Source organism: Panthera leo, chromosome B2 (genome assembly GCF_018350215.1).
Source record: "Panthera leo isolate Ple1 chromosome B2, P.leo_Ple1_pat1.1, whole genome shotgun sequence".
In the NCBI taxonomy this organism is placed as follows: domain Eukaryota; kingdom Metazoa; phylum Chordata; class Mammalia; order Carnivora; family Felidae; genus Panthera; species Panthera leo.
In genome coordinates, this window is record NC_056683.1 from 110,660,801 (window position 1) to 110,678,212 (window position 17,412).

Sequence of the window (17,412 nt, forward strand, 5' to 3'; positions counted from 1 at the left end):
TGTAATGTTTCTAATTCAAGAGTGACAAATTCTTGATTATTTTGTAATACAAATATTTAGCTACTGTGAAAGTTGAAAAAACTCATATGAAATATCAGATTATTTCATTTAGTCAGAGTATATAGAACCTAATGCCAATAATTCCACATAACTTAACAGCAGAAGGGAAATAGACACCTGTTTCTAGAACAAAGAAGGTGGCTGTATTGCAATTCGTGTATATCATCACTAAGTAAACACTAATAAACTAATAACTATTTAATTCAAAATTTTAAATATGAGTATAGAATAAAGAAGATTGAAACATGTTCCCATGGATCTGATTCCTAAAATATTATAAAACATTCTATCTGACTGGAATGTTGCACAGGAAATAGCACAGCAGTCTATGAATATTGTGGACATATGAATCAGCTGAAATCTAGCACAAAGATCCTAGACATGATCCACTCTAACACAAGAGCAACAAAAAAATGAAATTAGAGATTTATTTCACATCATACATTGAAATGGATTTTTTGATGATTTAAGGTTACATGTGAAATATGAAACTAAATTTAAAAACTTGAGGAAATATTAGCAACTGTTGAATTAATTTTTGAATGAAGATCCAAAAACAGAAACACCAAAATAAAATAAAACATATTTAGCCATATAAAAAGTCAAGAATATAAACACACACACACACACACACACACACACACACACACACACACACGTATATACACATATATGCATTCACACATATCCACTCACACAGAAATCCTGAAATTAACTATGAAACCTGAGGAAAATATTTGAAAAAGTGACAGACCAGGAAAATATACCCAAATGACATGCACACATATCATCAGGAGAAATGAGTAATAAGTGTGAATATTTACATAAGAAAAATATATTATTAAAATCATTCTTAAATCCTTAAATCTACAAATAATAAGTAGCTAAAAGATATAGTGGAAGAAAATATCTCCATTTACTCATTTTTTAAATTATGTTTTTTAATGTTTATTTTTGAGAGAGAGACAGACAGACAGAGCGAGCATGGGAGGGGCAGAGAGAGACAGAGACACAGAATCGGAAGCAGGCTCCAAGCTCTGAGCTGTCAGCACAGAGCATGACATGGGGCTCGAATCCACGAACCGTGAGATCATGACCTGACATGAAATCGGACACTTAACTGACTCAACCATCCAAGCACCCCAAGAAAGTACCTCCATTTCAATACCATGAAGCTTTTATTTTAAAATGAGGAAAATACCAGGGTGCCTGGGTGGCTCAGTCAGTTAAGCATCCGACTTCAGCTTAGGTCATGATCTCTCAGTTTTGTGGGTTCAAGCCCTGTATCAGGCTCTGTGCTGACAGCTCAGAGCCTGGAGCCTGCTTCTGATTTTGTGTCTCCCTCTCTCTCTGCTTGTCTCTCCCCTCTCAAAAATAAATAAACATTAAAAAAAAAATGAGGAAAATACCTATTTACTGATACAGAAAGGTCTTTAAGATATATTATTAAATTATAAAAGCCAGAATATAGGACACATTATATTTTGTGTAAAAAGTGGAGAAACAGTAAGCTATATTCTCTTATAAATGCATATTGAAGTTCTGAAAGATGCACATAAAACCCATAAAAGGGGTTTTCTGTGTGTACATGTGGGTAGGATAGAATGCTACTGGAGGGCTGGGAACCAGGCGGGAGGAAGCTTTTCATAATGTATCTTTACCTACTGAACAATGAGTCTATATTGCAGATTCTAAACAAATACATAAAAATTAATTTTTTTAAATTCCAGTCTTATAAGTAATTAAAGAATGCAAGTTAAAATAATGAGTATACTATCTCACCTACCAAATTGAAAAAATATTTTGTGAAATAATATCTTCACTGTTAGCTAAAGCAGTCTCACAACTGCCAGGGGAAAAATGAATACATTTCTAGAAAGTAAATTGGTAGCCAAGTTGGAGTCTCAAATATTTTATTTACTTCAGCCTATGAATTACTCTTTATAGATTCAATTCTAAGGACAATATCAAAATATAATTTTAAAAATAAAATCTTACATAAAGAAGAAGAGGTCAAAGAGGGAGGAACCAGTGTGTAAGGACAGCAGTAAGAACAATTCCATACCTTTCTTTTCAGCTTTTTCTTTTTCTTTTGGTTTTTCTTTGTGTGTAACTGGAAAGAAATAGACAATATTTTTCACTTAAATAAAGAGAATAAATAACAAGATGTTTGCATGGCAATTTTTGATGTCAAAAACTTGTCTGCTGCTTTTGAAAATCTTTTTTAACTGGAACGAAGTTTTACATAGTTAGATGTTTAAATATTAAGATAATTATAAATTTTTTATTTCTATTTTTATTTCATACCCAAGCACAAACTTGTACAAAAACCAGGTGTGATTGCAAAAGTAAGAATACACCTCAGCTTTTTCAAATCTTTAACTTCAATTTAAGTAGAAAACTTTAAAAACTTATGCTATATGCCAGAGGATCCTAGCTCAATACGAGAGAAACACTAAAATATAAGGACAGAAATGCAGAGAGATAATTTTCTGAATCTGATGCAAAGTATAATCAAACTAAATTGCATATGTTACTCTTCTACAGAAACGTTCCCCACCCAAAATTTTTGAAAATATTCTGGTATGAGATTAGAATGACACCAAATCCCCTTACAGAAAACTACATTTAATTTACTCTGAGCTGAGATCCAATTAATTAATACAGGAGAGCTCAAATTTAAGTCAAAAATTTTCCCCATAATTTAGTCGTAACTCATTAATGGCACATCCAATTGTCAGTCTAGAAACGTGGGAGTCATCTAGGATTCATCTTTTATTTTCCACTTCTGTTCATTTGCCAAACTCTTTCAATCTACCTTTCAATATACCTCTTGCCCAACTTTTTTTTTATCCAATATTGCATTCTCTACTTGTCCTTTATTTACACAAAAATATAGAAGCACATGCTATGTGCTAAAGACTGGCAAGATAGACTCTATCCCTGTCATTGTGATGTCAACATGTGGATGAATAATGGAGGCTAAACAAATAACTGCAAAGGTAGTTAATTGCAGTTGGTATAAATGCAGAAAAAATGTAGGGTGGCATTCAGAGACCTACAGTAGCCTGTGTATTACAGGAGTATCCCTTAGTAGAAGTGACATTTAAGAATGTGAAGATGAGAAGAAATTAACCTAGTAAGGGAGTTGGGAGGAGAGAGACCATTTCAAAATTTGGAGCAGAATGCCCTTCTTGGTATATCAGTATTACAAATATTATTATAATAACATTAACTATTCTCTTGAACCTTTAGATTTAGATCTTTTTCTCTCAGAGTAACCTTTCTTTTTTTTTTTTTTTTAATTTTTTTTAAAGTTTATTTATTTTTGAGACAGAGAGAGACACAGCATGAACGGGGGAGGGGCAGAGAGAGAGGGAGACACAGAATCGGAAGCAAGCTCCAGGCTCTGAGCCATCAGCCCAGAGCCCGAAGCGGGGCTCGAACTCGCCGACCGCAAGATCGTGACCTGAGCTGAAGTCGGATGCTTAACCGACTGAGCCACCCAGGCGCCCCTCAGAGTAACCTTTCTAACAGGAAATTCTGATTATACTTTTGACCTGTTACAAATATTAGTATCTCCCTCATGGCTTAACATGGTATCTATTACATAGTAGGTGCTATATGAAATATAAAAATGTTATTGCTCTAATGATTTGACATTTACATGTCAATCTCATCCTATCTACTTGAATTTCCCCCTTGAACTTTACATTCCACTCATATCAAAACAAGTGCAGCTGCAAGCATGCCCTCCCCTCTACCTGCCTGTGCCTTATACTTGAATTCCCACTCTCACACTTCCTCTTGTCAATGCACCTTTTCAGTCCTGACACAGTTGTTCCTCCTTGTAAAGTGTTCTTTGATCTCTACTTATTTTATACACCAACTGAACCATGTGCATAATTCCATTTTAGCAATCAAATAATAATACTGCCAATGTCAGGACAACTGAGTGGTTCAGTTGGTTGAGCTTCTGACTCTTGATTTCCGCTCAAGTCATGATCTCACCGTTCATGAGATCAAGCCCCACATTGGGCTCTGAGCTGACAGCGTGGAGCCTGCTTGGGATTCCCTCTCTCTCTCTCTCTCTCTCTCTCTCTTTCCCCCTCTCTCTCTTTCTCTCCTTCTTCCCCACTCACGCTCTCTCCCTCTCAAAATAAATAAATAAATAAATAAATAAATAAATAAACAAACAAACTTTAAAAAATGTTGCCATCGTCCATATATCTGACTTCCTAGTAAGTGAAATCTCTTTAAAGACTATAGCATGTTATTTTATTTTTGTACCCTTGGCTGATCACTTGTCTGCCCCATAGTGGAGTTTTAATAGACTTTTTTGGAGTAAGCCAAATTCTAAAACATTATAAGAAAAACTGCTTTCATCTTCTAGTACAATTCTATTTATTAATGATATGGTATAGATATTATAAGCACTGCTTGTGTTTGGCCATTTAAAAATTTTCTAATTTATCAAAATTTCTTAAATGATTAAACCCCAGTGAGAAACGGGAAAAAATACACCTTAGAACATCTAGACATTATTTTTCCTTACATTTAATAGTCCTTTTAGGTGTTTCTGAGTTACTAAGTTCAATATAAATATCTCACAAAAGAAAGAGAGGACATCAGCATTCACACATGACCACAAATAGCTTATATTGGTTCTTTTGGACCACTATTAATTAAGCTAAAAACTAAAAGAGAATCTTGGCAAAAACAAAGCCTCTTTTAAAAGTTCTCTAGAGGGAACCAAGTTTGCATGAGATAAGCTGTGCTTTTGGAACCTGATTGGCAAGATTCTCAAGAGAACACCTAATCTGTGTCTCTGCTCCTGTGAAGGACCAGACCTCACCCACCTTGGACAGCTGGTTGTCCATTCCACTAAAGGATTTTCTGGCTGATGTGTGCACAGGCGTAAATGGAAGAATTAATACAAAATCAAAAGAGCAAGGGGGCTGAATTCAGACTCAAATTAGCATAGTAATGCCTCGTTCCTGTTACCCTGGGGGAAAATCTGGTTCCTCACAGTCTAAGTTTTGATTTACAGACACAGTCCTGTATGCTGAAATTTCATTATCCCCCTCAGAAATGGTACCATAACATTGCTCAGTGAAACAGCTGGACCCCTGTGCTCTGGGGAGCTGTTCAAAATGGCAGACAGCCAGTAAAGCTTCTTGGATGAAAACTTCAAACTTTGGCAAGACTGAGCTCAAATACCAAGTTTAAAGTTTCTTTTATCAAAACAATGCAACCATCAGTAACTGACTTAATAATCACTCTAAGATTAAAAAAATAATTTTCTACAAAAACTGTGTTTACTTGTGTACCTCTTTGCTTAGACACTACAAACTGACAGTTTTCAAATGGAAGAAAAAAGTATCTTCCTTTCACCAGCTCTGTTTGGCAAGTTACATCTTAGCTAGGACAGTTTTAGCTCAGGACAAAATAAGCTTGTTGCACCTGCTGGAGCTTAATTTGCTTGTCATCCTTATTTACAAGAAACAAAAGTCTCTTCGGTATACTGATAATTAAAAACAAATGGAATCCACCAGTTGGAATGGCCCTGATGTTTGGCATCAGAGCTGGCATGGCCCTGCTGTTCCTGCACTTGCCCAGACTCTGACCTTTCCCTGACCAGAACATTCAGCTCAACTTAACTCTGCAGCAGCCTCTCGCCCACCCCATGTGGTCCCTCTCCAGCATTCTGCAAGCTGTGCTCTGTGCTTTTACAGAGTGTGGCCCTGGCAACCTGCCGGACAAGCCCTGTGTCCTTTTCTGAATGTACCAGAGCTCACAGTGCACCTGACTCTGAGGTTCTTATCAGGCAAACCCTCCCTAGGGGCCAAATCTGTAAGGATTCAGTGCCAGGCTGCCAGAGTCCTTTTGCTGATCTCTCTGTTCTCAGTTGGAAAAAATCAAGTTTGGTGCAAAATTTTTTTCAGTACTGATGTGCCTAGGCTTTAGTCAACACTAAATAGTGTCAGATATACTCTTGGTTAGTATGTATGTCTCTGTATGTATGTATTTATCTATTTATTTTGTAACTAATCTGTAGAATTTCCATTCTGTGTTAAGGCAAGATGATCTACACATTCTAAGTTGTAATGATGGACTCAATAGAAAAGCACTCCTAAGTAGAGAAACTTGTCAAAGATTATATTACTCATTTTTCCTAAAGGACAAATTTATCATTTTTTATTTAAAATAAGCACACAATTTTAGAGCTGATAGGAGGAGTTAGCCTGAACTTCTTTGTCCCTGGATAAGAAAACACTGCCTCAAAAGAGGCTATGGCAGAGAAGAATAAGAATACAGTGTGATCAAACTGCCAAACTAGTACTCTTCCCCCAACTATGCTACCTTGTCCATGCAGGTCCTGTGCAGACTAGAAACTTGTTCTTATGACCCAAAGTGTGCTGGTTGGACTCTCCGATCTTGTTACCTACAACCAGTCCTGCAATAATGTACATGCTTCTTTTTCATAATAAAATTACATTTATTTATGCATTAAAGTGCAGATTAGGCAAATTGCCCCAAATTACAAATATCATCTGATAAATGCTCTAAATCACAAAGTATATATTTAAATTCCAAAATATTGGTTTTACTGTGAATTCTGATTTAATTGTATGGGTAATTTCCCCTTCACCTGGGGCTCCAGAACTGTAATCACTTCCTCAAAAGTGAGCAATCACTATGGAGGAGGTGATGCATAGATATTTGTAGAAATCTCATTTCCAGGTTTATCTTTCACAGCTGTCAGAGAGAAAAAAGAAAATATATTTTGTACTTTAAAGAGTCAATTAAGTATGACTGAGAGAAGGCAAAAATAAAAGTTTATACAATATAGGCTGACTAAATTAGTTTGTGGTCTTTGAGAGCATTTTTATAAAGGGCTCCAGGATATTTAGATACATTTTAATGTCCTGTCCTCTTTGGCTTTTGAGCCTCATCTTCAGCAAAATCCTTTGCCAGCCTCTGGTTCCAGTCCTATAATTATTTCCCAGAAACAACCCTAAACCAGTCAATCAGGATTATTATTCTAAATTACCCTTTCAAAAAAATGTTCTTCTGACCGCATGTGATACTGACCGCATTGGTTTGCATAGTCTCAAAAGATGTATTGGAGTCCTAATCTGGTACCTGAGAATGTGACCTTAGAGTTGGAAATAGAGTCTTTACAGAGGTAATGAAGTTAAAATGAAGTCATTACGGTGGTCTTTAATTCAATATTATGGGTGTCCTTATGAAAAGGGAAAATTTGGACACAGAGACAGATATGCACAGAAGGAAAAAGCAGAGATGTAGGGAGAACACCACTTGAAGATGAAGGCAGAGATTGGAGAGATTGGAGTGGTCCATCTAAAAGCCAAAGATTCCAGCCAATCACCAGGAGCTAGGAGAAGCATGGAATAGCTTCTCCTTTGCAGCTCTCTGAGATAATCAATCCTTCTGAAAAGTCATGTGACTTTAGAGACAATATATAGGTACTATATTTTTCAACTGATCGTTAACAAATAAATTTAATTAACATGTGTAACTGTGAGAGTATAAATTTCTGTTATTTTAAGCCACCCAGTTTTTGATACTTTGTTAACGGAGCCCTAGGAAACTAATACTAATACTAATCATTGGGGTTCTCTTGTGTCTTTTAAGTAAGTTCTCACCTGGTTCCTTGAATGGCCCTTGGCCTAGCTCTTATATATTCCATTTTAGGTTCCAGAGTGCACATCTAAATCCTAAGTCATCCACTCCTCTAAGGCTTTACCAAAAAACTGCATTCAGACTTACTCAGCAATCGAGAAAGGTGGTTATCTCCTCCAGGATGTCTCTTTGTAGAATACTCACTAAATGGTAGTATAAGTGTGTTTTAGATCTCTCATTGGACTAGGCCTTATTCATCCCTAAATTTTTAGTGCTCAGTATGGTGTTTGGCACAAAGTAAGTGCTGTGAATAAATTAATGTGCATTATTGCCTAATGGCTATGGTCAGTTTTTCCATTTATAGTATCTGCCTGCCAGGATATACCCGTTTCCACTGGTTGGCCCACCTTGATGTTGACCATTCATTGGCACACACTTCTGCCATGTGAACTTCTTCCCCATTCCTGAGGTCAGTTCTTTACCCAAACACTAAACAACTCAGGTTGATGTAGCAAATACCTATTGTTCTGAATGCCTAAAAACCTTCTTTTGTCTGGGAGCCATCTTGGATAAAGTTCTCTGATCTGGTTGTAGGTTTACCAACTGGGTTCCAGTCTCTTATGGTTTATTCTCTGAGTAAATTGACATGTTTAATAGTTAAATAAAAGCCTAAATGTTATCTGAAAATAACAATAAAATTTTCCATCCCCCAAAAATCCCAAGGCAATATGCAATAAAAAAACACAACTAAATGAAAGAAAAAAATGTGAGGAAAATAAAAAATATATTAGTGTTTATCTTCGGATAAGTGGTTTGTGGTTGTCATTCTTTCTTTCTTTCTTTTGCATTTTTCAAATTGTCAAAATTAATCTGTATAACTTTTTTTATTTTTTTTTACACTTATTCATTTTTGAGAGAGAGAGAGAGACAGAGTTTGAGCAGGGAAGGGGCAGAGAGAGAGAGGTAGACACAGAATCCAAAGCAGGCTCCAGGCTCCAAGCTGTCAGCACAAAGCCTGACGCAGGGCTCAAACTCACAAACCATGAGATCATGACCTGAGCTGAAGTCGGATGCTCAACCGACTGAGCCACCCAGGCGCCCCAATCTGTATAATTTAAAAACATTTTTTTTTAATCTTTATTTATTTTTGAGAGAGAGAGAGGCAGAGTGTGAGTGGGGAGGAAGAGAGAGAGGGAGACACAGAATCCGAAGCAGGCTCCAGGCTCCCAGCTGTCAGCACAGAGCCCGATGCGGGACTTGAACTCATGAACAGTGAGATCATGACCCAAGCCAAATTTGGATGCTTAACCAACTGAGCCACCAAGGCGCCCCTAATCTGTATAATTTAATCTATTTTATTATATTATAAATTTTATTGTGTTTCCTAATTACATGTTATAGACCGTCTTTGTTTTAATATGGACCTTACTATCAAATTCTTCAATTGCTTCTGACCAAATAAATTTGATAATAGCCCAATTAAAGCCGAATAATGATATATATTTGAAATTAAACATAAAAAATGTTCAAGGAAAAAATAGGAGTCAAGTAGAGATCAACAAAATAGATAAAATGAATACTTCATTAATTAACTCATTCATTATTTCCATGTTTGTTGAGTTTGTTTCTTGTGTTGGTCACTTTGCTAAATGTTCAAGTCATTTTTAATATGATATAAGCACACAAATTCAGAGCTGGTAGAAATCTAACAGACCATTGAGCTTGAATCATAAGAGTAAATGTCAAAAATGACCTAGAACATATATGAAGACAAACATAGTTCTTGATCTCAATGAGTTAGATCAATGTAACCCAAATAAAAAATTGGTGTCAAAATGTTTCATAGTGTGAAGTCAGGGGTATAAAAGTAGCATGGAGAAAATGCCAAAATGCTCCCAGAGTGAGGGACAGCAGAGAAGGCCTATTAAAGGAACTGATAGTCCTTCCGAGAATCAAAGAAATGAATGGAAGACTTGTCAAGTCACTGCACAAGATGGGACGGCAGGCCAGAGAGAACAGTGCACACAGAAGCACAGAGCTGAGAGATGGCAGAGGGCCTGCTTAGGGAGTGCCCAACAGTGCAGGCTGCCTACTGCAAAGATGATGTTGGTGGGTCTGGGTGTCATGGGAGGGCAACAGGGGCAGAGTTGAGAGTTTAAAGTGTTGAGGAGGAGGTTGCGAACCGGGAAAGTATGTGGGAAAGTACACAAAACTGGACATTTGTAGGGTCATCACTGATTTTATGAAAAGAGTATTCTATGCCACGGTAGAAAATGTGGCTTTTATCTCTAAGAGACTGTAATGGCAAAGGATGGATTTAAGCCTGTTAGTAGCATGATTAACATGAATGTGAGGGGTAATTCAGTGAAATTCACTGTCCTAATCTAACTGAGAAATGATTGTGGAGGAGATAACAGTGGGAGAGAAGAGGTGAGAGTAGGATACATTATAATAAAGAAGGAGTAGGACAAGGGGCTGAGCAGGACTGCTCTTCATATTGAAAAAGACCAAGATGTCTATGGAAGGACTATAACTCAAATGCCTTCTGCAATGAGACAGACCATGTCTACTCCAGGAGTGATGACAGAGAATGGTAAAGACTTTGGTAAACCATAGATGCAGACCTCACCCCAAGACAGCCAGTTATACATTGTTTTAAAATACAGCCTGGTCAGTGGAAAGCTCTGTGGACTGTACTTGAACTCTAGGCCATGAGTTTAATTGACAGTGATTCTAACCTTGGTGAGTCATTCAAGTCTTTAGAAGAGCTTGACTCAAACCCTTGTCTTACCTTCCAAACATTAATGATCCCAAAATGGAGTATGCAATGGATATATATTTTAAAAATTATTCAGATGATTCTAAAATCCATCAAGTCCATGCCACCACTGGCAACAATAACCCCTAGTTCTGCAGCTTGAATAGCCTGAGTGGATAGTGATACCTATTATGGTGACCAATAACACAGAGGCATGAAGACATTTTGTGCAAAGGAACTTAATACTAACTTCAAACACACTAAGTGAAAGAAGTGTGTTAGTTACCTGTGTTAAGTCAGATGAGAGTTGTGGAGGAGAATCCAGGGGCTTTTCATATTTTACTTCTTCAGTCATTTTGAGTATCAAAATTAATTAACCACTTGGGCTCTTAAATTAATCAATGTTTTAAATGAAATGTGAAGAGATTATTCAATATAAAAATACTTAGGGTATTCAGGTCATTCTCAGATTTCTGATTTAAAGTACATGCAACTGAGTATGAATTTTTAATAAGGAACTTATACAATCTAAGGAAATTATGGCACTGTCTTGGCCACACATAAACTTTATCCTACTGCTAAAGTGACTAAACTCTTCACATAGCCTCATCAGGAAAAAATTAAAAACAAACGAACGAAAAAACATCTGGCTTCCTAAAATAAACCAAAATAATAGAATTATTCTAACTAGTTCTGGTATCCTAAATAATGAAACATGAATATTTCCCCCAAATCCAAATTCTCTAACAATAATAATTATACAACTTACTTTCAGTATGCTGATAGCTAAAGATTTATAAAAACTCTAATGACAATGTTGCTACCATAAATTTGGTAAACTCTGCCATTCTGTGATTCCTATCTTTAAACACATATATTTTGTATTTAGCTATCAGTCTTCTCTGAAATCTGACCTGTTTGTACTCTTGTTAAAGAGTAGCTGAGTGGGGTGATTTAAATAATAGCCCCCTAAAATATAGCCATGTCTTAATCCCTGGAATCTGTGAATGTTACCATATACGGCTAAAAGGGATTTAGCAATGTAATTAAGTCAAAGATCTTCAAATAGGGAAATTATCATGAATTATCTAGGTGAGCGTTGCATGTAACCCCATGTATCCCTATAATAGGGAGGCAGAGGAAGATTTGAAGACAGAGGAGAAGGCACTGTGATCACAGAGGCAGAGATTGATGAATCTGCAAACCAGAGAAGTACAGCAGGCCTAGAAGCTGGAAGAGGCAAGGAACAGATTCTCCTCTAGAGCCCCCCTGAGCTAGTTTGGCCCTGCTGACAACTTGATTTGGTCCCAGTGAAACTAATTTTAGATTTTTGGCCTCTAGAAGATAATAAATTTCTATTGTTTTTAAGACAGACACTTTTGATAATCTGTTACAGCAGCCACAGGAAACTAATACACTCATGATGTGCCATTTGGCATTTCTACAAGGAAATAAGGACTGTCAGGTCTCATTTCTCATTTTGCTAAGTGTAGAAATAATGGTGGGGAAATTTAGAGGTGGATATTGTTTATTAAGTATATGGTGCCTGCTTTGCAGGTAAGCCATCAAGCAGGACAACTCCAGGTTATATGATGCACAGACAGATGGGGAGGGAACAGAAATGAGTCATAACTGGTAGATATTTGGAAGTACAAGCATTTCAGTCAAGTTGATCAGCAGATTACAAGGTCCTAAACATGGGGATTCAGAGAAAAAGTCAAGATCCTTCAGCTGTGAGAAATTCTACTACAGACATTTAGACATAGTGGAACAAAAAAAGAAGGAAAATGCAATGGAGGGTATACTGGGAAAGCCACATCTTCTTAAATTAGAAAAATCTGAGGTGACAACTTGGGTCTATAAATTAATAAACATGAATCATTGAGAAAATCATTGGGTTCAGATAAACCACAGTATTCTCAGTTTTAAATGGGATTATATCTATCATGTTATATTGTTCCATAGTGAAACATTAGAAACCATAGGTTAAGTATAGTATTTGTTTCATAGTAGATAAATGCCTATATGAGATTTTTAAAAAGGGAATCACAAATACAGGGGTGAAATGGCAATAAAGGTGGTTGAATGTTGTGTTACAGAATTGTGAGATGACAGATATTAAGATCCTTCAGTCTATAATCAGATGGATATCAAGTGGTCCCAGATATAGGATGAGAAGTAATGTACATAAGAAACCTGCAAGAGATTGTCACTGACCTAATCGGTAGTGATCAAGAAGAATAGTGAATTGACTGATAGTTACTGTTTAAAATTTGCCAAGAATTATTTGAATAATTTCATATATACATTTCCTAATCATTTAATCTTTACAACTATATTATACTCATTTTATATATGATAAAATAGAGGCAATGAAAAATTAATTAACCTGGTTACATACATTAATTAGCAAGGTTACATAGGCAGTAGTTACTAGATTTGGATTATTTTTTTTAATTTTTTAAATGTTTATTTATTTATTTTGAGAGAGAGGGAGAGAGAGAATCCCAAGCAGGCTCTGTGCTGTCATCCTAGAGCCTGATGTGGGGCTCAAACTCATGAGCCATGAGATCAAGACCTGAGACATGAGCCATGAGATCAAGCGTCCATTAGGAGTTGGACGCTTAACTGACTGAGCTACCCAGATGCCTCTAGATTTGGATTCTGACTCAGATTGGTTAATTCAACACATTTCTAAAAGTAGAAGAAAATAATGATGGCATCCTTCTTTGTCAAAATCATATACTGTGCTCCTAGCTTATTTATTGAAAACACATTTGTGAGTGTTTATCATGAGCCAGGGAAATGGTCTTTAACAATCATGACCAGGACCTTTTATTTAGAACAAATAGCACTAGTTTCTGTAATTCCCTATAGTGAATGTATATACTTTCTTTTAAGACATATGTGCACATAGTTATTTATACCCTCAAAGGATACCCAAACTGTGGACTGCTAGATGTGACTGATCACTATTTCTTATCATTTGACATGTGGCTCTGCATTCCATAATGGTCATCCAGTCATTTGAAATACTCATAGACTGTGGTTCCTAGACTGCCTTACTCACCTCTATCTGGAAATTAGTTCATATAGGTTAGACGAAAATATATTCCAAAATATTTGGCTTTAAATATGAATGTATTCTGGGGGCACTTGGGTGGCTGTCAGTTGAGTGTTCGACTTCAGCTCAGGTCACGATCTCACGCTTTGTAGGTTGGAGCTCTGATTCGGGCTCTGTGCTGACAGCTCAGAGTCTGGAACCTGCTTCGGACCCTGTGTCTCCCTCCCTCTCTTGCTGCCCCTCCTCCATTTGCGTTCTGTTTCTCTCTGTCTCTCAAAAATAAATAAACGTTAAAAAATTTTAACAACAAAAATAAACAAATATGAATGTACCATAAGACCCTTTTGACCTATAAAATCTTTCATTAGAAACTATCACCCTGGAATGGAATCAATGTTCTTCAAGCTAACTTCTGCCACAGCAAAATATTCAGTGCCCACAACAACTCTGGCATGATGGTATTCTGCTTGCTCACCAGGTACATTTATATCAGCAACAACTTGGTGAATGGCATTTTAGTAATCCAGGAAAGTTAAATTAGGATTTAAAATTTCTTCTAAGCAAATGTATTGTTCCGCTATTACTATATTAATTCAATATAAGGTCACAAGTATAGACATTACTGTGATCATATTTATAAAATAAATTGCAACTTCTTGTATATAGAAAAAACCAAGATTAATTTAAATGTAGACATTCACTAACATGTCAGAGTTTATACATTAAAATCAAAATGAGTACTTATTGCCAGATTAAGAATTAAAGGGCTTGCTTCTCAGTTCCTTGAAACTGTTGCATTTTCCCTAAGAAAAACATCCGACAAAATAAACACAGGGACAAACTAGGAATAAAAGTTACTGTAGCCCCATGAATTAAAATCATTTAGATAATGTGGAAGGCTATAAAATTAATAATTTTCTATGAAAAGAAGTGGGAATTGAAACTGATCCGTTAACAATTTAAAAATGAATTAGCATATTTATATAGAAGTATTTTGGAAATGTATATTATCTAGGATTAAATATTCTATGGTTTTCTGTATTCTATTTGATGAGTAAATCATCTACATGTAGATTTCCAGGGCTTTCCAAAAGACTTCACACTCCTTAAACCTTTTCAAATACCATATGAATCCCTTAAAGGAAAAAACAAAGAGAGAGACAAAAAGATGTGATTTAGCTTCTATCACCACTAACACTTTTATTTCCCCTAGCCTCACCAGCTTTCACCAGCTTCTTATTTATGTATTTATTTATTTGTTGCCAGCTTTTTAGACTCAGACATTTCCTGGCTTGTCTATAACCATCACAGGCTACTATTACCTTGAACATATTGTATCTTTTCTTATAAGACTTCAAATATTTTCATAAGAATTGAAATTCCTAACTCTCCATCACATATAACCATAACTGATACGAAATGTGGCATGCAGAAAACATATTTATCTACATCTGTGAAGTTATAAAAACACACTTATTTTCACTGAACTACCTGGAAATAAAAAAACAGGCATTATTCTACCTGGATGAGGAAACCAAGCAGTGAAACAGAATCTTTTGTTCATATTCATGCAGGAAAAAAATGTGGAAAAAAGAAACTACCTCTAAAACCCTTGGAAGTCTCAAACAGTTGAAGCTCCATTTTCTCTTTCTTGAGAAATATTCACTTTCCAAAATATATTTGGTCTATTTGGGGAATATATTCAGGTACTAATCTCTAACCCAGTCTTTGAGAAATTTATTTTAAACTTCTGCCAAATTCACTGTTTTAATTATGCAAGACTCACTAGTTTAATAAGCCCACTCTACAGCCCACTGCTCAAAGTCTTTAACAGCAGGATTCTAATAGAGCCAGGTCCAACATGCAAATGGTGCCATCTGTATCACCACATCCACTCCAGCAGCACAGCTATTAAATTAATAGTACAGTCTGCAAGATAAAACAGCAGAGATTCCCATCATGTGGAACCAGTTGAGTTTCTGTTTAACCTCCAGCAGATTGAAACACATAGCCAGTTCAGTCATGGCTAGCTTAGTTAATCCATGCCCAAGAGCTGTGTCCAATTTCCCTGACCAAAGGAATGAAGAACCAAAAAAGGAAAGGGAACGGTAAGAAGACATTAGTTCCCTAAGTACAAATATAAATAGGTTTCAATTGAGTAAGCTTCCATGTCCCTGATTGTATAAGGATTGGCTGACCAGTCTGGAATGAATTCAAACATTAGGATTGAAGACATAATATCTGCTGAATGATTTAAGCTCTTCACAAAAAGGAAGTACAGGAAGTATACTAAAACCGGCATTTTAACATAGATTGACATATTGGTATCCTTTAAGGTTAAGTAGAACTTCTATTACATGAAACTTCACTATTTGCAACTTTGCCATTTACTGCAGATAGTTTTACCTTAGACAGCTTTGACATAATAAATACTAGACAAGATTCAATTTCTATCCCAGAAAAATTATTTCATTTTCTTCCCTTATCACACAAATACAGTAATTATAAGGTTTTAATTTTTGCCCTAACTCACCTAAAAAACACACGAGATTGATCATTGGGGAAACCTGGGCATATTTAGAAATATATCCCTTTGAAAGCTTCCTAGAAGTTTCTTTAAAGTTTTATGGCTACAAGGCCACTCCTGGAAAAGTGATGCTTGATAAAATGAGCAAGACAATGTTCGCCATTATTAATATGCCTCTAATGCAAGATTGCAGTTACTGGATTCATTTAAGTTGAAAGGGATATTAATCATCACGTTGTCACTGTCCATGCACCCCTTGAGGCTGGTAAGAAAGTTGTGGGGCCGTAGCAGTCAGCAGTGAGCCAATAAAATGACTGCATTTCTGTGCCAAAGATTTTAAAGGTTCTAAGTGGCATAAAAAATTCAAGGTTAAAAAAAATTTGAACTCTGACTAATTACAGTAACTTATTCAAAGAAGAAAAAATGTTTGCTAGTAAGTCAAAAATTATATTCACAGTACTATCTCAGTAAGTAAAAACTGGTTGTAAGTCATTTAAAGATTGTCACATGTTTGATTCCAATTATTAAATATTACATATATATTTATACCTGAAGTTAACTGAGAAATAAAGGTGTTCATCTAAACACTACCAAAAATGTTACAACAAGAGAACACTCAACATGAAAATTTTTGTTCCTCCTGTTTGAATACACAAAATATGTATCCTAAACAAAAAAAGAAGAAGAAACACAATATTAAACATTTACCTTTAGGTACTATTTTCCTTTCAGGTTTCTCCTGCTTTTCAGTCTTGTCTTTGTGTATTTCTAGAAAAACATAGAATTTATACTTTAAAGACTATTTTTGAAAATATACAATATATAAACTATAACTGTGATCTAAACTTTAAAATTCCACCATGAAGTCTAAGGTATAGGCATCTAAATGGAAAAAGTCACTGTAAAATGTTGCTACATAAATCACTCACTTATTGAAATAAGGGAAAAAATGAATTTACCTCAAAATTAGTGCTATTTGAAAAATCTTAAAAACTTGCATCAATGAGGATATGTTGTCACTGTTTTCAGTGCTAAAATTGATCACAAACTATAATTATGTTTTATTTCAATTACTCTCAATACAATTAAGAATCCTTAGTAAGAATGCCATTTAGATTGAGGAAGATTTCATTTTTACATATTAAATTAAGAATTTGTGAAATGAACTGTAACTACCTAATAGGAAATATATCTCAGAAGTATTGAGTCTAAGTTATGTTTATAATCAGAATTTGGCATTGCATTTAACCCATAATTACTGCATGCAGATATGACACATTTCATGGAATAAGTCGGTCGTTACATTTTTTTCTAAATATCAGATTTTAACAAATATATTTAATTTGCTGCTAGCTT

The 17,412-nt window shown here is 35.6% G+C and overlaps 1 protein-coding gene across 1 annotated transcript in view; it reads right to left on the reverse strand.

The window, feature by feature from the left end:
• The window catches only part of TRDN (triadin), a 394,142-nt gene that overhangs the window by 287,074 nt on the left and 89,656 nt on the right, over positions 1-17,412 (reverse strand). Inside the window, exons 5-6 of the mRNA XM_042939743.1 lie at positions 16,765-16,824; positions 2,126-2,173 (exon numbers count right to left, since the gene is read on the reverse strand). Of these exons, the coding sequence (XP_042795677.1) occupies positions 2,126-2,173; positions 16,765-16,824 (108 nt within the window). The remainder of the gene's footprint in view (positions 1-2,125; positions 2,174-16,764; positions 16,825-17,412) is intronic.